General features: G+C 48.4%; 1 protein-coding gene across 2 annotated transcripts in view; it reads right to left on the bottom strand.

Moving 5' to 3' along the window:
• Positions 1 to 25412, bottom strand: part of TLN2 (talin 2) — a 406920-nt gene that overhangs the window by 55839 nt on the left and 325669 nt on the right. For both annotated transcript variants that reach the window (XM_020286036.2, XM_076004441.1), the window contains exons 38-45: positions 22610 to 22750; positions 21972 to 22153; positions 20734 to 20866; positions 18022 to 18123; positions 12574 to 12744; positions 7845 to 7991; positions 3838 to 3939; positions 1297 to 1416 (exon numbers count right to left, since the gene is read on the bottom strand). In XM_020286036.2, the coding sequence (XP_020141625.1) occupies positions 1297 to 1416; positions 3838 to 3939; positions 7845 to 7991; positions 12574 to 12744; positions 18022 to 18123; positions 20734 to 20866; positions 21972 to 22153; positions 22610 to 22750 (1098 nt within the window). The remainder of the gene's footprint in view (positions 1 to 1296; positions 1417 to 3837; positions 3940 to 7844; positions 7992 to 12573; positions 12745 to 18021; positions 18124 to 20733; positions 20867 to 21971; positions 22154 to 22609; positions 22751 to 25412) is intronic.

Raw genomic sequence — 25412 nt, 5'->3', positions numbered from 1 at the left:
GAATTATTCATGCTGCAGCCTAAATATTCAATTATTCAGAAATCTCAAAATGCGGACACTTGTTAGAAACTTAAGTAATCCCATGCCAGATATATATGTACGCAAGCACATATATATGATATTCCTACTTACATGCATTGTTACAACACACATTAGTGACTTGGTTTTGGTCTTCATTTCTGCAGTATTTCTGGGAGTCTCTGTTACGACATATTTAGACCTGACTCCCAGAAGCAACAGCTGCACTGAGTCACTTGGGACAGTGACTGTCATTGCAAGGAGAAGAGAAGACCAGGTACAACCTTTTGCTTTGCCAGCCCAGCTCACTTAGGAATATCTCAAACAGGGTTTGCGCTCAATAAATGGCTTGCTGAATGTCACAGAATATAGTCACCTTTGTCTTCCCAGTGTCCCTGGAATCCATTACTCTTTATGTCAAACTGTGCTTTCTTTCTCTAAGAAGTCGTGCAGTTCCCCAAGCCTTGGCCCCCTTCCTGTGTTCGCACTGATGCAGGTGTGGGGCTCCGGGCACCCCAGAGCTGCACCCATCCCTCGTGCTTCCCAGGGGACCCTCCCATTTCTCAGAGGTGTCAGATGGGGCGCTCTTAGAAAGTGGCCTTTGGAACCAAGCTTTGCTACTGTTAAGCCTCTTAAGGGTGCAGGTGTTCTGAGGCCACGTCTACACTGGCCACCCTGGAAAGCCAGTAGACCCACCCTAGGGAAGGCAGGTAGGCAATAAAGAGGAGTCTACAAAAAGGATCATAGGCAGGGATCTGGCCTGGTTCTTAGAGAGCCACCAAGAATATTCAGGCCAGACTCTGTTTCGTGACAGCAGCCCTTTCTCAAGAGAGGGGCTGCTAAATCCCATACTTTTCTCTTCCCACACAGCTGTGAACCTTTGGAAAACATAAAAATAATTGAGGGAGGGGTGTGCTAACTGGAGTAGGAAGTGAGAAGATGACGGCAGCCCCAGGCTCAGGCATGCTAGGAGAGCAGCAGGTGACGGGCTGGGAGATAGGAGACCTGGCCGAACACTGTAAACGGAGTCCCTCTGTCTGAAGCCCACTCCCCAGAGGACCCCTGCTCTCGGCCAGCCTGCCCCAGAGAGGGCAGTGAGCTCTGAGCACAGCCTGGGGCCACCAGGTCGGGACCTGTGCTGTCTGGTGGCAGGAACTAAGCCCGGCCCTGGCTACTGGGCTGGGGTCTTCTAGGATGGGGCTAAGCCACAAAGAAACCCCCAGGAGTGGGTACCAGTGTGTGTTTGCTTCTTAAAATAGGGGCATTAAGGTGGCAGACCTCCTCTGGCTCCGCCGTGGCTGCTGCCATCTGGCCCTGGAGGGCCAGGTGCCCATAGTCACTGGTCATTTGTGAAGCCAGTCCTCCCAACTCCTCCGGGTTAGTAACCGACTTAGTCATCTGGAAAAAGAAAACAAGCAAGACACAAACACACACACACACACACACACAGAGAAAAGCATGAGAACCATGTGTTAATACCACTGGAAGCCAAAGGGTCTCATTCACTTTTAAGCTCCCGACAGGGTGAAGGCCAGGACTTGAGTGTGGGGCCAGACGCTGGGGAGGGCAGCTCAAGCGAAGCCCATGCTGTGTCACGCAAGGCAGGCCCAAGCCTTGAGGGGCCCCACAGCGCCCCTTTTTCTGGCCAGGCCAGACGGACACATGCTCAGCCTTCGGGCTGTGCAGTGAGGAGCCAGGCCCCCAGGGTCTGCTCTCTGGCAGGTGAGCGTGGCAGCCTCTGGCCAGCCCTGCCCTGTTGGGTCACCAGAGGAATACCCCCAAGAAACCACCGGGGAGCACGAGCCCTGTGCCCCGCATACCTCTGGGCACAGGCTTCTGGGCTCTGGGTGCCCAGAACCAGGTCCCGCCCGGACAAGAGAGGGCATGAGGACAGACAGGGCTGTTGAGGAGATCATGAGCAAGAAGTGATGGGTAAGCCAACGTTTTGGAGGAAGAAACTCACAGAGAACACAGCTTTGTAGCAAATTTGTGCCAAAGCATGACGAAGTTTCAGCACAAATTTAGATGAGAGTTTAACATAGCCCAAAGGGTCAAGTTCTACCTTGTCACTATCAAGATACTCACTATTTTCCCATCTCGTAGACAAATGCATCTCAATTATCTTATCTAGCTAACATGCTAGTTTCTAGCTTTTCCTTTTCCTGTGGACAAAAATGCCTCTTAATTCTCACAACAGCAGTTGGAACCTGCCTGCCACCCAGAAAGGTGTCCCTGTCCTTTGTCAAGGGGCTGCCCCACCCCCTCTCACTTTGGATAACAATACTGCCTCTTTGTGGCCTTTTAAGACCCTGATTTTAAAGGGCTTTCAAGAAACCCTTTTTAAATGACTCCATATCCAGTGAGGCAGGAGGGGAATGTCCATCCCAACGAAGGCATATTTACAAGAAGACGTCACAGGCTTCATTCAGGCCGAGGTGTGGGTTCCAAGGAACGCACGCTGAGCTCCAAGGCAGCGAGGTGGCACCATGCGTCGCTCCACCTGTGCCCTGTCGACAGGTGCACGGTGATGCTGGGGACAAGCTGACTCCAACTCAAGGTGTCAGGCTGGCCGTGTGGCCCGAGTCTGGGCTCCTCAGGATCATGGACACCAAGGATCAAGACAGGTCAGACCAGAACCTGGCCCAGCAGATAATCCAGAAACACCATAAGGCCACTCAGAAACATTTTCACTGCTGCTTTGTTGGGGGCAGGCTCCCTGATCATCAGGAATTGGCACCAAAGGGCTGCAGGATGGGACCCGTGATCTGTCCCCTGATAAGAGCAAGTTTGGGCTCAACTCCGGCTTCTCACAAAACACTGGGATGGGCACTATTCCCACCTCCTTCCCCATCCCAAACTCTTTTAAACAACAAGCCTGGCACAATCACAGCATTTCCACAAAGGAATGGCAGTAGCCGGGGAAGCCTTTCTGGTCCAAGCTCAACCTCTAGTGGACACACGATTACATGACAAAACCGTTCAGGGAGGTGCCTGGGCCTGATGGAACAGGAGCCATGTGGCGGCTTGCTCTGGTCTCTCCAGCTAGGAGGGCCACCTGATCTGACAGCTTAGGCTTGTGTGGCAAATATCAAAGAGGCATCTTGTGGAATCTTATCTCGTGGCATCCAAGCCTTCAAGAGCTGATGAGAACATTTTCTGCGTACTCTTACTAATTCTTTGAAGACACCATCTATCATCTTTGTGCACAACTTTTCCATGTAACAAGACAGAATTCACTGTCTCCCAATGCCATTTACATCTAAGGCTCCATACAATACAGTTCTGGTTGCACTGCATTTTAGAAAACAAAATACATCCAAAAGTCAAATGCCTTCTAGTGTCAGGAAAACACTTTTACATAACCATGCTGTTTCATTTTGCCTGAAAGACTGGCAATATCTTACTTTGATTCCATCTGACAATCTCATCTCCGTTCTGTTTTATCCTCAAATATCTTCTCTTGTACTATAATTTCAATGTATAAAAACACCTCAAGTCCTTTGAGACATGCATAGGATTTTCCCCCTTTCTCCTTCACTCCAAATTCCTTCTCATTTTCCCTCCTTCTTTTGCTCCCCTGTCCTCATGCCCAAGTCTCAGTCATCTTTTATTCCCTCTTGCAGCTCTTTTACGAGAGGAAGAGCTCCAGCAGACTGAAGCTTCTAGACCACAGAGGAAGAACAGAAGCCGGAGCCCTGGAGGGAACAGGGACAGGGACTGAAGTCTCTCTCCAACACAGATTCTGGATGTGAAGGCTCGGGGGGTGGCAGTGGAGAGAGGGCAACCAACAGGGGAGGCGGCCACTCTTTTTCCTCTTACCATTTCCTGAGCTGTCACCGCGATGGCTTTGGAGTATTTAACCACAGTCGTCTGATAGTCGACAAATGTTCCCTTTGGTTCTGGAGGGGTGCCTTCATCCAGCTACAGAGGAGAGGAAAAGAGAAGCCTGTTGAAGTGTGGACTGTATTTATTCAAATTAGGAACTCTGAAAAGTAGAGAGGCCCTTGGAGATTCTTTGGCCCAGAATCAATAGAATTACCCAACTTCTGCAATACGGACTTCCACAGAGGTACGTGCGGGCAAGGAGAGGCCCCAGCTTCGTCTGGGAGGAGTGGGAGGCTGTCCAGAGGAATGACGTTTTAGCTAAGTCTCACCAGGTGATGAGGAGTCTGCCACATCGGGAAGGTGTCCCAGGAAAAGGGAACAGCATCCGTGCACGTGGAGGCGGAAGTGAGCCTGACACTTCTAGGGAGGTGCAAAGCGGTGGAAGGCAAGGTGGGAGAGGAGGCAGACTCTACACTGTGAAGCACCTTCCTAGGACTGGTCTAGTCCACGGATATCTACACCTTGGAACCCTTACTAATGATCTAAATCAGGGAACAGAAGAAAGTGGCAGCAATAGGAATAAGTTGTTCCCATGACTGTAAGTGCAACAGGAACTGAGAGAAGGACAAGATCACTGAGCAGTGGAAGAGTTGGGAAAGTGGGACTGTGTCCCTTGAAGGGTTGGAGACATTGGTTCAGAAGCCCTGTATTCCACACCTGGTTGCAGGGCTTGTGAATGGGCCTCAAGCTGGTTAGACTCCCTGAGTCTTGGGTCCTTCACGGGTCACCTCCAAGCATCACATGGTTGTAGTGAAAATGAAGACTATACCTGGTCAAGAACTACATACAGGAAGAGGAGACAATGACCATGATAATGAAGAAGATGATGATGATGTCAATAATGACTATGATGAAGACAAATGCAACCCATCTTTAACCCACCATTATCATGGCTACTATTACCGTTGGTTACTGAACGACATCCCAGGTGAGGAGACAGGTGAACAGAAATGAGCACAGGAAGAGGGAGTCTTGTGAGGTTGGCCTGACCTGAACAGAAGGGGGCTGTTGAGAGTGATGGGAACAGGGCTGGATCCATTTTGATGAGAATCTTGAAATCATGAACAAATGGTAGGACCTGGGGAAGGTGGTAGCATATTTAAGACGATCTCCCTGGCAACCCTGAGCCATATGGTTTGGAGTCAGGGAAGAGACTGGAGGCCAAGAGGTCAATTTGGAAAATGTTAGATGAAGTCTTCAAAAAGAGCTATTAACACATGTGAAGAACAGATGTGAGCTACACTGTAAGTGAGAGACTGAAGGCTGTGCGTGGTGTGGCTGCAGAGTGTGGGATGTAGTTCCCAAACTATTAATAACAACACAAACTCCAGGCTCAACTTTTTAGCTTTTCTAATTGGGCAGATAGATGCTGCCAAATATCCTCATCACAGCACAGGGACCCTGCTAGTCAAACGAGGACTGAGTTGTATAGTCACTCAGTTGGCGTAAAATGACTGAGCATCTTCTAAGTGTTGGGCCGTGTACAAGGAGCTGTCACATGAGAAGTGACATAACTGCAAACACGCCAGGATGCAGGAGCTAGAGGCAGCTCAGAACTCTTAGCTAGTGACCACCGACAACCATTAAGACCCTTTAACCAGTGTGGAAATGATGGGAAAAGAACAAAGTAGTCAGTTTTCTAGGAGTTCCACATTCTTCAGTTGAAGGAACTCTCCTTTATTTGGAGATGGTGGATAGTCTGCCCACTTTGTTGGCGTTAATATTAATATGACCTTTCTTATACAAAAGAGCAGTTTTATAGATAGCAGAGATTTTGTTTGTTTTGTTTACTTTTTTTTCTTGGCCAAAAAGAAAGAAAAAAACACCAAAACAAAAACAAAGAAAAGACACTATGTCCTAAAATCCCCCAGATCCCACTAACCTTACTGAATGAGGAAATCAAAGTGCAGAGATCTGGAATGACTTGTCCAGAGTCACCCAGAAAGCTGATTACTTCATGTTCACCTGTTAGTTCCCAAGCCTTCTAGTGCTCAGATATAGGAAAAGAATGGCAAGAGAACCTCCATAGCGGAAGCCACCAAAGCGTCACGAATTGCATCCAAGTTAGAATCAACTTTGGGTATGCTCATTTTTCTGCCAGCCACGGCCTTTGAGAACTTCAGATGAAGATTCTAACAGTATCTCAGGTGCTTTAATGAAATTAATGAAAGTGTGGGAGAAAATGCCAGCTTTCCAGAGGCTTACTATGTAGGGGCCCAAAGGACCTGAAATACCACTTACTACCAAGTCCCCAGCGGTCAGCTAAGTAGAGGGAGAGTGGGGAGGAGATGTCGTGTGGGTACCCTGGATGTCAGGTCGGGGTAGATAAGAGTTTAGGGGTGCTAGTGAAACCCCAGTTATACACTTTGTGGAACTGGGGCGGGGGGGGGGGCGGTTTCTGTGGCTTATGTCACCGGCAGTTCCTAATTATTGCCATCAGGTAACACCAGACTTATTTCCCGGCCCTTCCAGAAGAATCGAGCGTGTTCTTGGCTGAGACAGCAGGGGCTACATCACCAGTGGGGCAGGACCCACTCGCTCCGTCCACAGCCCGTCACGCTGCCTAAGGCTTGGGGCCTTCCCGAAAAGGACTTTGGGATCTGCCCTTTCATTTTCCAGGAACTCATGGTATGTTTCCCGATTATAGTGATTCTAAAAAATGCCTTCTCCCGAGAAGAGAAAAAGATTATCACTTGAAAGTCTAATGTGTTCCCGGAAACCTTGGTCTCCATTATTTAATGTCCTTGGTACATACACGGCTTATTTTCAAAGCTCTAGTGTTCTCATGTCCTGAAAAGCAAACAAACCTACTGAGACTCATCCAACGGCCTTGAGAAAGGAGGGAATTTCACTCATTTTCTGCCAAACTGCCCATATTTGAAGCATGAGAAGCCCACGGTAAAAATTAGCAGATGCTTTGACAAAGCCAAGCCTGGGGTCTCTAAAGGGAGACGTGGCATTCCGGCCTGGGCTTGTTGCTTTATCAGTCTGACAATGACTGCATAATGTTTAAGGATAATTATTCTAATTATAGTTTCAGGGTATCATTTCTTTATGGAGATATGAACAACCAATCTTCTCTAAATTAGCAATTAAAGACTGCTTATTATCCTGAATAACCATATTAATGTATTCGCAATCTGACAATGGACATTTCAAAACACAGATGATGCCTGAAATTCTTGGCTATGCTATCACAGGATGGCAATTAGATGTTGATGAACAATTGTTCATTCTAATGAATATCAAACTGACATGACCAGTGAAGGATTCCTTGCGGGGAAGAGCGGGAGATGTGGAGCTGAAACTGTCTCCAGGCATATTTCCCTACTGACCCAACTCAATTGATGGGTCACTAAATGAGAAAACGATACCCGTGCTATCTTCCATGTCTGTAGCCTACGCGAGTTCACTGAGGGCTTTTACACACACAGTTTCAGTGGTTTCTACACTTGGCTAGATACCAGGACCACGGGGAGATTTTTAAAGCCCAATCAGATTCCTAGGCTGCACCGTGTAGAGATTCCAACTGAGCCAGAGCGGCTGGAGCCCAGGAATCTGCATTCTCCAACACTCCCTGGGATTCCAAAATAGCCATTCCAAAAACCAGCATTTGGGACTCACTTCATTATTTCCTCGTGGAGTTTATCCCCCACAACAATCCTACACACGTAACAGACAGGGGAGGTTAAATCATTATTTCCACTTTACAAATGAGGAAACCTATGATACCTTCTCCCCCTTACGTAAAGTGAAAAGGAAGGGTGCAACTGGCTTACAAAAGCAATGCATTAATCATAAGTTGGATGTATGAGTGGACACACCTGGACATTAACCAGAACAATTTTCAAGAACAGCAAAGGCCGACTGTCATGTCAGTTGGCTCCTTAGGGGACAGCACGTGGGGCCCCACGTTTGAGGGAGAGGGAGCCCGCACCCACCTTGCTCATGGCCTCTGCGATGGCGTCCACCATGCCCCCCACCAGCCCCACTTCGCTGGCAGCTTCGTTCAGCGTCACCATGATGTCGTCCACGGCTTCCTTCATCAGCTGGGCGGCCTCCGTGATGGCGTCGTGGGTGTGCTGCGCCTGCGGAGGCATCGGGAAGCGTTTCCTTGAGCACAGAACGCCGAGCTCGGTCTTTTACTAGTCACCCTCACCTGAGAACAGCTTCAGAAAGCGGAATACAAAACTACATCCCCACCGTGGAGGGGAGCTCAGCGATGCGTTCTATTATACATCTTCCCTTTCCTTGTGCACGTGTGCCCGTTTGTTTGCAAAACGAAAGTCAGAAGGATACGTTTAAAAAGAAAAAGAACCCTTTTTCACAATCAAGAAGAAAAATAAAACTGCAATATCGAACAGCATCTCACGGCTGGTTTTATGCGTTATTATGCTCAGGATGGTAGAAAGAGAACGCCGCAGGTTCCTAGATATATTCATACAAGTTGACACATTTAATAAAAAAAAAATATAAAGGAAAAACGCGTTCATAACATATGTACTTCTCTTCAAAGTGGCCCAACATGTTGTAATTCGTTTTTTGCAAATGAGATTGGACTATGGAAATGCAGGTACATACAAGAGAAATAAATCTTCAGAAGGCCTCACAGCCTCTGGAACTATGTCACAAATTATAACGCCACGAGGTTGGCAGAATGAATGAGCAAAGTGCTCCAAGGACAGAGGTCGTGCGGACAAAACCCCCAGTACTCACGCATTCCCGAGACCACACCTTGGAGCAGGTGTTTTTCGCGCATGTGCCAAGCAGAGTAGGGGTTAGGTGCACGAATGAACGAACTGCTGGGCTCTCTGAAAGACATCTCAAGTGGCAGCAAGACGCAAGGGAAGAGCCAGGGTGCTGGGTCAGACAAACCGGGGCTCTCGTTCTGCTTTACTGCCGACTAGGTATGTGGCCCTGGGCTTCGCTTCCTCCTGAGTGAAATGGGACTAATCCTAACACTATGCAGTGAAATTCTGATGAGATGACAAGAGTGCAGGCACCATATCGTTTATAATAAAAGCAGGGCGCTGGGCCCTCACCCTAAGGCTAGGTAGTTAGTGGCAGAATTAAGCACTGCACCCAGGCACCAGGTCTACCCATGCAGTGGCTGTGGCTGCTCTGATCCACCTTGGGGGGAGATGACCCTTCTAAAAGGCCTGAGACACTGCATCTTCACCTGGGTGGATGAGAAGGGAAGGAAGCCAGTGGGAAATGGTAAGTCTCTTGAGTCATTTTCTAAACAAAAGAGGAGAATTCCAAGAAGAGACTCTGAGAGCCACAGCAATTGGTCTGGTCTGAGTTGAAAGGCCAAGGGAAGCAAGAAGGGTCTTCAAATGTGACATCTGATGAGATGTGACATATGTTGATCATAGATGGTTATCCCTGAGGCACCTGTGTCAGGATGCACAGACCTCTCTCTTTGGGACGAGCACAGTAAACTGGTAATTTAGGTTGATAGCTGATTTTGTGGCACAGAGAGGGTAAAACACACAAACTGTACAGACTGCTTTGGCAACACAAGTCTGAAAGGTGCTACCTCCCTCCAGAAAGAGCATCTCATGTGTTCTCATCTGTATAGAAGGTGTGTATTTCTCTAAGTCTCCATTAGAATGAGATGACTGCTCATTCTAATGAATAAGACAGCAATTCTGCACATTCATATTAAAACTATGCAATGTTTTAGGGGAGAGGTGAGCACTGCTTGCCAAGGATCTGATCTGCTCCCTCATGTCGGCTTAGGAAGGTATCAGAAGCAAATTTTGGGGGTGGCAGCAATGAATCACAAAACTGGTCTTTGAACTCCTCAGATTTTAACTTTTTTTTTTTTTTTTTAGATTTTAACTTTTTTAAAGGACACTGGTTCTGTACCAGGTCAGCAAAACGTACAGAATCATTCACTTGCTCTCGGGTATCCCAGGATTGAATTGCCTTCCCGTGTCTGCGAGCTGATGAACTCTCCAGGCTGCTCTCCTTTCACTCCTCACGTTTCGGCTTTACAGATCTTTAGAAGGTCGGCTCGGAGTCTACCTCCTCTGTGAAGCCTCCTCCAATTATTCCAGGCCTCATCCAGGGCCTTTCCCTCTGAACTCCAAAGGCAAGTCTCATCTTTATTAGACAGCTGAGTCTCAAACCGTACACGCCTGCTAGCTGCGCTCAATAGTTTCAGACACCCAAAGACAGAGCTGGACCTCAGGCACTTTTAAATGACCGAGAGCAACTGAGTAAGTGGAGGCAGTAGGCCCAGCCATGAGGTCATTATTTTAGATGCTGGAGGGATTCCTTGTTACCGGCTCCTCGTGGTACGACGCATGAGAAAAATCAGGTTCTGTTCTTTTTTGGACACAATGTCTGAAGTCTGCTTCCAAGAGAGCCTTGTTTCTTTATTACAATGCTTCAACTACAAAGTCCAGGACAGCAGGCAAAGACATCACGGGAGTATGGAAAACAGGAGAGGGCTATGGGGGGTGGGGGAGGTTTCAACTTCAGTAGAGGGGAAAACAACTAATGAGAACATCCCGACAGTGCATAGGGCTGTGTCTTTGCGGAGTGTTACAGGCAGAAGCGGTAGGGGCCCATCAAGGATGCTGCAGAAGGGAACTGGGTGGGGTAGGGGTGAGTGCAGAAGGGAACTGGGTGGGGTAGGGGTGAGTGCAGAAGGGAACTGGGTTGGGTAGGGGTGAGTGCAGAAGGGAGCCCAATGGGGTAAGGAGAAGCGACAGAGCAAATGCCTTGGTAAGCATATAATTCATTAACACCAGACTCTGGGGTTGCCACTTTATGTTTTTTAAACACCTACGACCTCAGGCACATTATCTTATCTATAACTCCCCTAGGGAGGGATTCATAATCAACGTCATCATATAGGCGAGGAAACAAAGAAACGGAGTAATCTGCTACCAAGAAGCAAAGCTAGGATTTGAATCCAAATGGCTGACCCCAAAGCGTGTGCTGTTTGTCACCAAATCAAAGCTACCCATAACTATTTAACTACACTTTAACTCTATTTCCTCTGCAAACGGGACTATATAATACCTAACATGTAGCACATAAAATCTACTATCTTCCCAAAGAATAACACAGAAGTTGATTAAGTCCGTGCATCAGGCCTCCCAGGAAAGGGTCTGAAAAAGCATATTTGCAGAATCCCAGGTGTTCTTTGGGACAAAGCCTGCAGGGTCTGCAGACAGAGTGCAGGTTGACTGACATCAGTGAGGGACGCAAGTGACCACCTGCCTTGCCTTCACTGTCATATCCTGCTTCATCACCCAGGGCATCTGGTCATTCACCAAAAACTATTTCACACTGGCAGAAAAATATTCCAGACACCATTTGCAAGCAGAGGCTGTTCTTATAAAGCCTGCAGTGCTGGCTATGTGCCCTCCCAGCCATAAGGTTCCTTGGGATAAAATAAAATTCCACGAGGAACTCTGAACTCGGTAGTCCAGGCAGGTATGCTAACATCTTAAAAGCCCAGAAAACTCCTACTTCAAATTATCCTACTGGCACTGACACCCTCTCAGGTAGGAGTGGGGACAAGCAACAGTCAATAGCCTGGGAAAGGACAGCCAGAACCGAGTCAGAGGGCGAGTGCTGGCTCCTCCTGCTTGGGCGGGTGCAGAGGGGGCCGGACACCTGCTGTTTATCTAGCGCAGTCAAAATGGCACTCTTCATTCCTCATGTTCTACTTCACCTCTTTAGCAACTAGGCTTATTTTTTTCAAAAGACCCTGCACAACTTGAGAGCAATGGCTGGCTCTTAATATTATAGCAGCTCCAATATTAAAGCTCTTAAATATTGCCTGATGCATGAATGAAAAACTGAACATGGAACATATAAGTCCAAGACATTATTCATGCTGCTACCAGTTTGATGATGTTTCTAAAATACAGATGAGTTGTGTCATTGCCCTCTTTCAAGACCATCATTGGCTCCCCACTACTTACAATAAAGACCAAACTGCTCAGCATGGAAGAGAAGATCTGTCACGAAATGGTTCAATCTATCCTCCTGTCCGGCTGTCCCCATACTCTGCATGTTCCAGATACATCAGACTGCTCACTATTATCTGAAGATGTCACAATCGTTTTGTGACCCTATCTGTGCCTTTGCATATGCTGTTCCCTCTTCCTAAGTTCCCAAGTTCAAAGCAAACTGTGGTACAAGGTCACCCGTAACAGGCCGTCTTTATCTTTGGCCACTTAAAGCAGCTGGGTGACATAATAGGCTGGAGAAATCTCCCTCTTGCAAATTGGTAAGAGAGATTTTCATATTAAACTACAGTCTCTTCTCAAGTCCCAGGAACAGAAATGGTATTCACTGGAAAAAACTAGAGCTTTCCTCTGTGCAAGCTGGGGGTCAGCACTGAGCAGGTACCCAGCAGGTATTTTAGTTTTTATTCCTGTAATAATCACACCACACATTTCTCTCCCCCAAAGACACTTACTTACACATTCTGTCAAGGAAAAAAGAACTTATACATAATCCTTAATTATCTATATTTCTTGGTTTTCCCCCTAAAGGTCCCTGGGAAGGCCACCTTAGAGCAGGAATGCAATAAATGCCACCGGTGAGAACTGGAGGTGGTTTTTCTTGGAGGGACAGAATACACCAGGAACAACGTGTGAGGGCTTCTTAGGGCTCCTGAGTCCCCGACATCCCGGACTGTACCTTGGGGTTGCCCCCGCCTTCCTTGGCTGCGTACAGCATCTGCAACGCGGACTCTGCCAGCGTCTTGGTCTGGTCCAGCACAGTCATCTGCTGCTGATGGTCAAGGATCTTGGAGGCCACGCCAACCGCGGCTAAGATCAAGGGCTCAAAGTAGCTCGCCAGTTGTGTCACCTTTCAAGAAAAAAAAAAAAGCCACAGATGTATCACCTAAGCACCACGGTAGGGAGGGGCAGGGAGCAGGGCTGGGCAGATCTGCTGCAATTTGCTGTTTGAAAGTACTCGCTAATTAACGAACTCTTGCTTGGTTTTTACCTCCTCTGGGGAGTTCTCTTGTCTCTTCTGGAAATACAATACAGCAGAAGTGCTAAGAAAGTCATTCTGAGATCCACAGTTAGATATGAGAATTGAATTCAACTTTACAAACCATTCATTGTTACACATAAAGGACTTTTTAAAGAACCAAAGACATCTTACACACTCAGAAGGAAGGGGGAGTGAAGAGGGAAAGGACAGCAGGGGAGCTGAGAAAAGAAGGCTGAGATGAAAGGAACCTTCCTGAGCTTTTCCGGAAGCCAATCCAAGCTTGCCTTCTGCCCCAAGCGTTTGGACCAAGCCTTGGATGTGGAATAAAAGCACAAATGATTTCACATCAGCCTAGATGTTCTGTTTACGATTAGCCCACCCTGGGAGAACAAAAAGGCATGTCACGACGGCTACGCACTGCCCTGGCGCAAGCCTGTGTCCAGGAGGACGGTCCCATACACGCACACATGCTCACCAAAGCTCGCCAGCTGGGCACTGGGGCCACATGTCACAAATACTTGGTGCATCCCCTATACTGGGCTCTCTGATAAATGTTGAACATACAGCTCTTAGCTTAACATCCACAACAATTTTAAAGAGGCAGATACAAAGGGAGAAAATGAGGCCCAGACGGGCTGAGCTGCACGCTCCCCTTGCATAGCTGGGAGGAGACAGGAAGCAGGCATCCGACCCCACAGCCCGGCGCCTGGCTGCCGCGCTCTGTTACTCTCCATTGAATTCCAGTTCTGCTGCTGTTGCAACATGGCACTCTAGAAGTTTATCATTTGGTATTTGTTTGTTGCTTGGTAAAGCGTTTAAAATAAAGCCTGAGAGTAATATGGCAACACCCCTCTTCCTAGCATGCAGAATATCAGATTTCAACATTTTGCTGCATTTGCTTCAAATACAAGAATCAGATAAAACACAATGGCATGGCCGGGCGCGGTGGCTCACGCCTGTAATCCTAGCTCTCTGGGAGGCCGAGGCGGGCGGATTGCTCTAGGTCAGGAGTTCGAAACCAGCCTGAGCGAGACCCCGTCTCTACCAAAAATAGAAAGAAATTAATTGACCAACTAAAAATATATATATACAAAAAATTAGCCGGGCATGGTGGCGCATGCCTGTAGTCCCAGCTACTCAGGAGGCTGAGGCAGTAGGATGGCTTGAGCCCAGGAGTTTGAGGTTGCTGTGAGCTAGGCTGATGCCACGGCACTCATTCTAGCCTAGGCAACAAAGCAAGACTCTGTCTCAAAAAAAAAACAAAAAAAAAACACAATGGCATGAATCCCACTTGTCTGTTCAACTCCTCATGGTGTCTGGCAATGACTAACGGCTAAAGGATTCCCATCAAGGGTGTCTGAGTCCACACGTTTAGGCAGTAACTCCTTTCACGGGTCTTCCCATCACGTGGAAGAAGAGTGAGTGTTGCCGGGACCCAGGCAGGAAGGTCACTTCCCAGGAGCCGTCACTAGGCCAGAAACAAAGCCGGGGATGGGTGATCCTGAGCGTGGTAATAGCTGGGGCACGCTGAGGGGGCGTCCAAAAAAGAAAACGTCATTAGGCTAACAGCGAGACAAGACTGTTAGTCAGCAATAAACACTTTCACTCTGTTATCCTCACTAGGTAACTATCGTGTTTCCCCGAAAATAAGACAGGGGCTTACATTTATTATTCCCCAAGAAGACACCCGAGGGCTTATTTACAGGGGGTGTGTTATTTTCCCCTCAAAGCCTCAGCCTGCAGCACGCACAGGATGGCCGGGACCTGACAGGGGGAGCCGACCTTGTTGGTGGGGCTGCCCGCACCTTTCCAGTCACCTCTGGGATAGTAGCTGTCACGATGGGGCAGATGAGAAGGGCTGCTCATGTTCTTTACTGCTCCGTGACGAAATGCATGGGTTGTGCAGATACGCTGCGTAGCTACGCCCATCACTAGGGCTTATTTTCAGGGTAGCGCTTATATGGCGCAAATGCTTAGAAATCCTGCTAGGGCTTGTTTTATGGGCAGGTCTTATTTTCAGGGAAACACGGTATGTTACAGATGGGTTTCAGGGCATGTGAGCAGGGCTGTTGCTGGCTCTTAGGGCGCCTCTGTGTGAATTTTAAAGGGGTCCTCAAGGCAGACCTGACCAACACCAGGGCACAGGGCTTGGCCAGCAGAGCACAGGCTGGATTTCAGCGGCCGCTCCCAGCTTCGGCCACACACCTTTGTGCAGGGCCCTGCACAGGCGGCGGCCCCACACTTTGCCTTTGGTTTTATCTTCTTCCCCAGGAAGGGCACTGGTGTCACCACCAAAGGGAGGGGGGCCCTGATGGGCCATCAGGGGCCAGGGGCCAGGATGGGTTCTTTTTATGCACTAAAGGAGGAGTCGAAATGTCTAATGCATTAGAAACTTACGTGTTTTCTAGACTCATGTTATCATTTTAAACTTAAACTTCATCACTGCAACGGTCAGATGTCAAGGGCTGCTGTGTGCTGAGAATAATTAAATGTAATGACTGAACCAGAGCCCGACTTCCTTGTGGAGGCAGCGTCGCTGGGTGACGGAGAAATTCAGCTCCAGCCCCAGAGCCGGTGGGTGGGAATCTCCCCCTGACAATTCCTTATTTAGAAATCTTCAGCAAACTGCTTCCTATTACTCAACTTCAGTTTCCTCATCTGTAAAATGGGGATTAATAATAGCACCGAGCTCATCAGGACTGCTAGGAGGATTCAATTAATACACATAAAGCACCTACCATAATACCCGCCACGTAAGTAAGAAAACAATAAATGCTAGGTATTGTTATTCCCTATGTCTTAGGTAAGGTTTTTTGGTTTTTTTTTTTTTTTGAGACAGAGTCTCGCTTTGTTCCCCAGGCTAGAGTGAGTGCCGTGGCATCAGCCTAGCTCACAGCAACCTCAAACTCCTGGGCTCAAGCGATCCTCCTGCCTCAGCCTCCCGAGTAGCTGGAACTACAGGCATGCGCCACCATGCCCGGCTAATTTTTTTTTTCTATATATATATTAGTTGGCCAATTAATTTCTTTCTATTTATAGTAGAGATGGGGTCTCGCTCTTGTTTAGACTGGTTCCGAACTCCTGACCTGGAGCAATCCACCCGCCTCGGCCTCCCAGAGTGCTAGGATTACAGGCATGAGCCACCACGCCTGGGTTTTTGAAGGGATGTGATTTTGCCTGAATTTAGGGAGCCTAGCAAGGACTTTTGTTCCTGAGAGACATGACAGAGTATGAAACATCCTCCCTTGGGGTAGCATGTAATTTCAAATAGCACAGAATTTTGAGTGTCTGGTGTATGCTGCTCATTCTCTTGGGTGAGGGCAGCACAGTGGGTCAAATGTTGGCCCCTCGGGACATACGTCCATGTCCAAACCTCTGGAACCTGGCAATGTGATCTTCTTGGGAAAAGGGTATTTGCAGATACATTTAAGTTAAGGATCTTGAAATGAGATCATCCTGGATCACCTGGATAGGCTTTAAATCCAATAAATAAGTGTCTACATCAGAGAAGGAAGAAGAGACATGCAATGTGACCAGGGAGGCAGAGATTGGTGTGCCAGTCACGGAGTACCAGGAATAAATAAGATGCCACAGATACTCCGGAGAATCCGCTTTCCGGCCTCCGGAGGGAGCACGGCCCCACCAGCACCTTGACTTTGGACTTCTGGCCTCCAAAACTGGGAAATTGTGAGAGAATAAATTTCTGTTGTGTTAAGCCACAGAACATGAGTATAGTCGGGGTCTGAGAACTTGCACTTCTTATCACTCCCGGTGCTGCCAAAGCTGCTGATGTGGGACCCCCTGAACACCGTAAGGAAGCAGTGGGAACAACGTGGCCATTAACTCTCAGCCCCAGGCCCTTCTGGACAGAGCCACAGGCTCCCTGTGTCCAAAACTCTCTTCCAGAAAGAGACCAATTCAGCCAAAAGGGCTAAGAGGACATTTATAAGTCAAGTCACATAAATATACTATGTTTCTTTGGATGCTAACCACAATCATAGGAATTAATCTTCTATATTAATATAGTATCTGCAGAGACGATATTGCCCTCCAAAGATGTCCAGGAATATTTTCTTACAAATTTTCTAATGGAATCCAAAGCAACTGTTGAAACAATGTCCAGCTTCTCTGCTAAACTCAGTTTCCCCAAAATGGGCACACAGGCAGTGGCCCCAGCCTCCACACCACCCTCTGCTCCCCCAAACCTCTTTGCACAGGTGGACAAGTCCTTTTCTAATTACTATATAAAGAGACTCAGCCAAAAAATGACATTTGGTACACATGAAAAGGCAGACATGCTGGCTATTTTAAATCTCAAACCGCCCACCTTAGAAGCAGTGGGAAGGTTAGTAGGCCCTTAAGCTATTCCATAATTTGAAAAAAGAAGATTGATTTTCTAAAATCAATACCTACAGAGAAGATTTTGGCTACAGTATTTCTTCATATGCACATCAATACTGACAGCCGCACTGATAAAATGCTTAGAGACCCTAAGGTTGTTAGAAACCCAATTTCTGGCCTTTCCTTGCTGAAGCACAGGCTGCATGACAAGCCAGTTCTCCTTTTAGGATCTGCAAAGTCAATCCAAAACAGGCAAAATGTCACTCAGCACTTAAAACAATGTGGCTATGAACCTCTGGTTGAATGGCTGCTCTGGAGTGGCCGACTGGGGAGGCTTTGGTTGTGCTTTGCCCCATCACGTGTAAGAAGAGCCACTGTACCAGAAACCACAGAAGAATAATATACCCCCCCAAAACACACCGGAATGGGGCAAACCAGCCAGGCACAAAAGATGGCCAACTTCAGGCTAGTAGCTCCAACTTCAGTCTCTGGCTTCTTTCAGCCAAGGTCGAGAGCAACTGGAGACTGTACATGCCTAGCTGGCTAAAGTGTGGACACAGCCAGAAAAAATTCACCGTGGATTTCTTCTCAACTCCAGGCGAAAACCGATCCTGAAGTGATCATTTTTGGACAGGGAGCCACAGGGAGGTTCAGTGCTATTCCCTGCAGTTCCAACCAGCACTGGACCTGGGCACAATCCTTGGCATCACAGGCTTTTAAGGGAACAATAACAACCAACTCAATAAATCTTCTCTCTCATGGACACGCACACGCCCTCAGCAGGGCCCCCTCGGGGCGTGTTACCTTATGTCCCAGCTGAGCCGCCTCTCCCCGAGCTGCGGTGGCGATGGGATCGATGAGATGCCCGATTTCCTGGACCACTGAGGTCAGCTGCTCCTGGAGGGCCTGAGAAGGAGAGAGTCTCAAGTTCATCCCGTGACAGTCCCCGCAGAGCTGTACTGATTCAAAAAGGCCCATATGAAGGACAGGAGAGGCCACATGAAACGGATATCAAAATGCCACTGGGTGTGCACCACCAACCCGCCGCTCCCTGCCCTGCCCTTCCCCGTGGTCGACGCCTGGGCTCCCCTGGGCTGGACCCCCTCTATGGCTCCTCCTGCGAAAGAGGCAGGCCTGAGAGCCATTCTTCTTACTGGCTTCTCTCCCGCCAACCCGCCAACCCTGCCAACCGATGCTACTGCTGTCTTTACTTCGGGTTATTCAGCGTGATTACTGGACATGTGGATCAGCCGTGGCTTTCCAAGAAGGAAAGGCAGCTTCGTCCAAATGGAGACAGCTAATGGGGGCTGAGGGGACATCCAGGTCACTGTGTTCCCAGAACTAATAACCCCCTGAGGAGGGACAGTGACGTAAAAATGAAACCAGCTCTCTGAAAGCAGAACTGCTTCCCGATCAGTGCCCTGTGAAAACGCTGAGATGCCCACTGAGCCCAGCTCAGACTCTCAGTCCACAGTACTTGGTGGTGTGCGTGCAGTATTCAAAATGATACCCTCGGCCGGACGTGGTGGCTCACGCCTGTAATCCTAGCACCTTGGGAGGCCGAGGCGGGTGGATTGCTCAAGGTCAGCAGTTCGAAACCAGCCTGAGCGAGACTCCGTCTCTACCAAAAATAGAAATAAATTAATTGACCAACTAAAAATATATATACAAAAAATTAGCTGGGCATGGTGGCGCATGCCTGTAGTCCCAGCTACTCGGGAGGCTGAGGCAGTAGGATCGCTGAGCCCTGGAGATTGAGGTTGCTGTGAGCCAGGCTGATGCCATGGCACTCACTCTGGCCTGGGCAACAAAGTGAGACTCTGTCTCAAAAAAAAAAAAAAAAAAAAAAATGATACCCTCAAAACATTTCTTCTCAAGGAGAGATGGTTTAAGCTTCCACCCCCAAAGCACTGAATCATGTGGTAAAGAGAACAGAGATCAGATCCTATGTAGGACCATTCACGGGAGCTTTGCTGGATAGATTCAGGATTATAGATCAGAACACCGGACACTTAGTTCTGCACAGACCAGCATGCAATTAGGTGATCGCAAACAAAGTCGCGATGTCCCGCTCATCAGAAACGAAACCCTCATCTTTTCTACTCTCTTACAGAACAACACAGCCTGTGGGCTTGAGGGCTTTGGACAGTTTCTTCAATGAGAGGAGCAGCCTAATAATATGTAAACTTGAAAACAAAATCCTGGAAAAGAAAATGAAAGAGAGAAAGAGAGAGAGAGAGAGAGAGAGAGAGAGAGAGAGAGAGAGAGAGATATGGGGGCGGGTGGAGAGAAACTTCTAAGTCCAAGGGTTTTATTTAGTTAACTACTTATTATCTTCAGATTCATAATGAGATTGTAGTCATGAATATAAGAATCTTCCAGCCATGTTGTCTTAGTATAGATAGTTTATTAAATTAACTATGGTATGACTAGGGAGTATATGCACGTAAAGGGGAAGAATGTTTTTCCTAGTAAGGACAAAAGGGGGTATTTTGGGCAGGACAGTGGAAGTGTGGAGGCAGAGGGCACTTCGTAGGTGTGGGTCATCTTTGCTTCTTGGTCTGGGTGCTGATTCAAGGGCACATTCAGTTGGTGATAATTCATCAAGTGGTGTGCTTACGTGCCCTGGTTTGTATGCATATACTTTAGGGTAACAGGTTAGAGAGAATAATTCTAGTATTCTATAGAGGTTGAGAATATACTCCTTCTTTCTTTTTTTTTGGAAATGGGGAAGGTGAAGCTGGATGACACAGTTCTATTTATAAAAACGAGCAATGCCGACAACTGGGCCCAAAGCTCATGGTCCATGAACTCAGTAGCAAGAAGGTAAACCTCAATAAACAGACCACTTATATTTCTTAAACACCTCTGAGTGTCAGGCACTGTGCTCTCAATAGAGAAAGAAGTCTGAATCAGAAGCCTTTGGTAATAGAAAAATCCCAAAGGAAAAAAGCATAAAATTCTATTCTAAACTCTGGCAAAGTCAGCAAGAGAGGGCAAAGTGGCTTTAAATTAATAATAGAATGTCAAAGTTCCTCAAATGCTAGATATTGAGTAAGTTAGGACAGAATCCTGTACCTTTGAATGCACCAAACACATTAGAGTTTAATGCTGAAGTTGCCCATTAACCAAAAGGTGCATTGATGAAATATAACAGAGACACATTCAAAACTCACATGCCTAGGTCTGCTCTACTGACGGGTTGAAAATGAATATGGTAACCCCTCTTACCTCTAAATTACCCAATGTTGATAATTTTCCCCCAAAGTTCAGCCACGTGTGACCTTTCCACCCCAGTAGTGTGGGTACTCCTTCCCCAAGCCATCCTTCCCTGCTCGGCATCTGCCGTACCCGCTCCAAAAACTACCCAGGTTGGTTCCACGGGGAAGGTTGTCTAATGGTGACACTGTAGCATCAGAACCACTGTGGCCCCAGTCCCTCCACCTGCAAAGCCCGATGCTGGGATCCTTCAACACTGCCAGGGGCTGCTGAGCGGGCCCCAGGTCCCCAGCTCACCTCCACAGAGATGTCGTCCCGCGTGGCCAGGCTCTGGCTGACGGCGGCCAGCGAGGCCTGCTCAATGTCCCGGATGCACCGGTTGATGCCATCGATGGAGTAGTCACACTCCCTCTGTCCAGGGGCCTTGTCCCTGGAAGGGACAGCGCATGTCAAACACAGGCTCCGTGGGGCTCAGGTCCCACAAGCTGCCCCAGCCTCGGTGGGCCAGGAGCCCCTGTCCACTGCCTCCCCAACTCAATCACTTCATTTAAGGCAGAATCCCCAACCCTTGGCTGGCAACACCTTGCTGCACAGCCCATGAATTTCTGAATTTAATGAACCCTTCTTATTTCTGGTAGAAAGGATGTGGCCCTGCCCTCCAGCTCAGCCTGATGCCGGGCAACTGCAAGGGAAACAAGTTGGACTTGGGTTCTCTATTCACTGGCTTAAGCATAGGACTCATTTTTAAAAAAGGTCAGCACTATTTCCAGAGTAAACATTATGTGTTGTCTATACTGCATACTACTCACAAAGTTCTGGGCTACAGTAAGAGTTAAGATACACAGTGAGTTTTTCTTTGCAGGGCATTATAAAAGAAAGTTAACTGTGGTTTTGAGCTTCAAAAGCAACTGAGAAGCAAAATCTAACTAAGGAGAGAGATGCATTTCATACTGTGTGTGGTATTAATTTTGGTCAAGTTCAGAAATGTCATTATCTACTCAAGGGATGTTTTTTTCAGGCTCCTACTATCACTAAGAAAATCAGAGGTGCCCAGAGTTACTGTGGGCCCTCGATTATTATGTCTTATTAGCAAACTGAAGGTCATCCCCAATCCTGCCAAATAAACAACGGTGCTCTCTGCCTAAGCTTCCAGGTATAGACAATGCAGAACGGTGATCAGAAAGTCTGGGACTAGAGCCATTGCGCCTGGTGGTGACCTTGGGAATGTTACCTAAATCCTTTCTGCCTACGTTTTTTCAATGAGTGCAATGGGAGCAATGGCAGTGTCTACCTTATAAGACGGTTGTGATGATCAAATAAGGTAATATAGGTAAAACGCTCACAACAATGCCTGGTATACAGTAAGTGCTTAAGTTAGTTATTATTGTTGGGACAGGTGATACTGGTCCTGAAGAGACAAACAAACAGATGATAAAGATCAACACTATTGCTATTAAGTAGAGAGCCTGGCGGGCTGATCCCCCTCCTGCCCTGTTGATATGCAGGCTGGGACCCGCTCCGGGCGGGAAACTGACCTGATAGACGTGATGAGACCCTTGATGGAGTCGGACACGGTGTGGGAATGGCCGGCCAGCACGGACCAGGTGGGCGGGTCTTTGGGGTTGATGGCCAGAGAGCGCGCCGTGCGGATGAGGTATGACGAGCTCTCCAGCATGGTCTTGGCCGAGACCAGGATGGGTTCCTGCGCCTGGGAGCCCTGAGACCAAGCGGCAGAGGGATCAAGGTCAGGGTGCGCGGGTGGCAGTGAGTAAGGCGGGCCCTGGCAGGTCCTGTTCTTTACCACGTCACCACCTCTGCCCCTTGGAAGGAGACATGGAGGGCAGGAAACAAGGGAGATAGGCTCACACAGGGTCTAGTGGGAAACTGAGTCCATGTCTGCTCCTTAAATTGCACTTTTTGAGTGAGACACAGCCCAAGAAAGAATCAGCCCTGGACCTAAGCAAACAGATTGTCCTCCACATATAAGGCTAAGACATTATCTCTCGGGAGCTGCGTAGTCACTGAACTTTATTAACTCAGTGCATGTAACATCATCGACAACAACAGCACCCTACATATTGACATTTTGGAGTTTGAACTATTCACACTCATTCAGTGCCACACAAAATCAGCCAGAGACCCCAGGAGTATCTTCGCTGCAAAATCTCCCCACCTCGGAGCTGATCTGGGCGGGAATGCTGACGAACTCAGGGTTTGACGCGAACGCCGTCAGGTTCTCCACGGCTTCGATCAGGGGCGCGGTGGCGATGCGACACTTATTGCGGTTGTCTTCAGAGAAGTCCCCATCCAGGGCCTGGTGGGAGAAAACACAGAGCTCTCACCCCACTGAGCAGCCACGAGTCATCCCCGAGCCGCTGCACGGTGCCCGGCGAAAGGAGGCGGTTCGATGGGAACACCGGAAACGTTGGGGGACTTCTTAAACCACAAGAAAAGAACTGACTGGGGGACCCCTGCCACCAAGCAGAGGGCCCAGTTGGCAATCGCCACAGGTTCATTCAACCAGTGCCCTGCTCCTCACTCCCCGGGAGCCACCACGCCAGGCCTGGCAGCGGAACCACTTTCTTCCCTGCTTTTGAGACTATAATTCCCGGATTTCTCTTCTCTGTTTTCACTGGGATTAAGTCTATTCCCTCCCAAACGATAAAAATACTTTAAATTGTGCAGCACTCGTAATTTTTTTCTAGTCTCACCTGGATATCCCTGGCTGACTGATGGCAGTAGAGTTGGCATAACACCGTTTGCGAATGAATGGACATAATGGCATCCAGCCGGAAGGCACAGGCTAGCACTAGAACGACCACCAACCACATGGACGGATCTCACAGACATAATGCATATTTAATTAAAGAGGCCAGACAGAAAAAGGGTACCTACGACACAATTCCATTTGCACAAAGTACAAAGCCACGAGGCGCTAGGCTAGGGTGTCAGAAGCCGGGGCACTGCCCGGAGCAGGTGAGATGGGGGTGCGGGGCTTCGTGGGGCTGGTTCTGGGTGCTGATCTCGTTCTGTTTCTAGATCTGGCTGTAGTTAGCTAGGCGTGTGCAGCTTCAGAAAATTCACCGAGCTCTACCAGGATGTGTGTTTTTTCTCTACGTATCTTATGCTTCCTAATTTTTAAAACATCAGCAGCAGGTTACACAATGGCATTGAGTGATCAGTCCCAGTGCTGATTAATGGCCTGGATGGATGAGAATACAGGAATGTGGCCTGTGACCCATGCCAGGCTGCCTCACAAAGGGTTAACACTTGGATTGGAAGTTCCCCCACCCTGGACTGCACCTCCTACAGAACAGGAGCGGCTGGACCCACAGCCGGAGACGCAGGGACACCACCCCTGCCTCCCAGGGGCAGGCTACATTTGAGAACGCAGTTATGTTTGCAGAAGAATGTAAATTTCCTTGTTAAACGATCAATTAAACTTTTAATTTAACCCTTATGAGCAATATATAAAGCCAATTTAGATAATTAAGGGGGAAAAAAAACAAACAAACAGGGGCCCTGGCATTACAAAACAAACCACATCCGAGATGGGAGCATTTCTGTTTCTCAGGAAGGCAAGAGGCGGCAGGCACCGTCGGTTTGAAGGCAATTTCTGAATAACAACTACATACCAATCGAGCCTTGGCAGCCTGGGACAATAATTACACATCCACAATGCTAATATTTTCAGAGGAATTCCCACAGGCCCGGCTAATTTACTGGCTAATATAGTGCCTGGCTCGCTTGGCACCTGCCCTTCCCCCACCAGACAGGCACTGACCCAGCCCAGACCTCTCTCCCCATGCTGCCGTCCTCCCAGGTCCAAAGGAAGCCCGCATGCTGCGGCTGCTTGCTCACACGCATGGCCTTGTTTCTAACTGCCACTTAACGCGCTCGGGAAACGCTGATTTACCCTGCCGGCAATCGGCAATCGAGAGGTGAGCTGTCTCGGCACTCGGTCTTGCCCCACCGTTAACATTGCTGACTGCTGGAGGGCGGATCCACCGGACTTCAGAGCGATTTGGGACTCCAGCGGGAGGTGGCGTGGGCGCCACCGTGCAGGAGCCTCACACCGGCGGCCCCAGCACAGGCAAACAAGCAGAGCAAGCTGCTTTCAAGAGTGGACTTTGGAGTGGAAGGAATTCGGGCCCCAGCCCCACCAGCCGTGTGGCCTCTGCCGATCACCCCCCTCTGGCTAGGCAGACCGGGCTTGGAGCCCAACGGGAGATGCTGAGCCCTCTCTCGGTGCTGCTCGCCTTTCCTGCTTCGTCCCTCTCCTCACTCTTCCCTTCCCCTTTCTGCTCCTACAAACCTCTCGGTCTGTTAGGAAAAAGGGCATCTGACCAAGCCACCAGCCCTCAGGTGAACGTATTGAAACTGAAAAGATGACTACTCCAAGTAAACCTCCAGGAATGGCTTTCTGATTGTGCAATTTCACCCTTGGGATCAAGAAAGGTTTTTTTGTTTTTTCTTTTGAGCACAGGCCTGTGAATCGGATATCACAGAGCCCACTGCCATTCACAGGACAGGGCCTTGAATAAGGACTGTAGTGGCAAACTCCATCAATCACTTTTTTCCATTTTCAAAAAGGAAAAGTTATTTCCCCCAAAAAAGGCACTTGGCATCAGAAAGCGTGGTTTGTGCAGGTACCGTTTCACTTCTGAATTCTGCTCCCTCTGGGAACAGCTGAGCCACTCAAGTCAACTGAGTATTCAAAGGTGCCCCGTGGGATTTTAGGCAGGCATGAGAGCTTCCGTGCCACATAAGTTCTAGGACGCCAGCCATGATGATGGGAGGGTAAATTTATTTAGCCACAGGTCTACACCCCCTCAGAACAAGGGAACTCCCAAGCCCTGGGCAGCTCCCCCGAGTGTTCTCCTTTAGCAAAATCTCCCAGAGATCTGGGAGAAACCATTTCTGTGTATGCACAAAATTAAAGATTCAGGGACTCAGAGGGTTAGAAGGAACCCTAA

Source organism: Microcebus murinus, chromosome 6 (genome assembly GCF_040939455.1).
Source record: "Microcebus murinus isolate Inina chromosome 6, M.murinus_Inina_mat1.0, whole genome shotgun sequence".
Taxonomy (NCBI): Eukaryota; Metazoa; Chordata; class Mammalia; order Primates; family Cheirogaleidae; genus Microcebus; species Microcebus murinus.
This window is presented reverse-complemented; position numbering and strand designations above follow the sequence as displayed.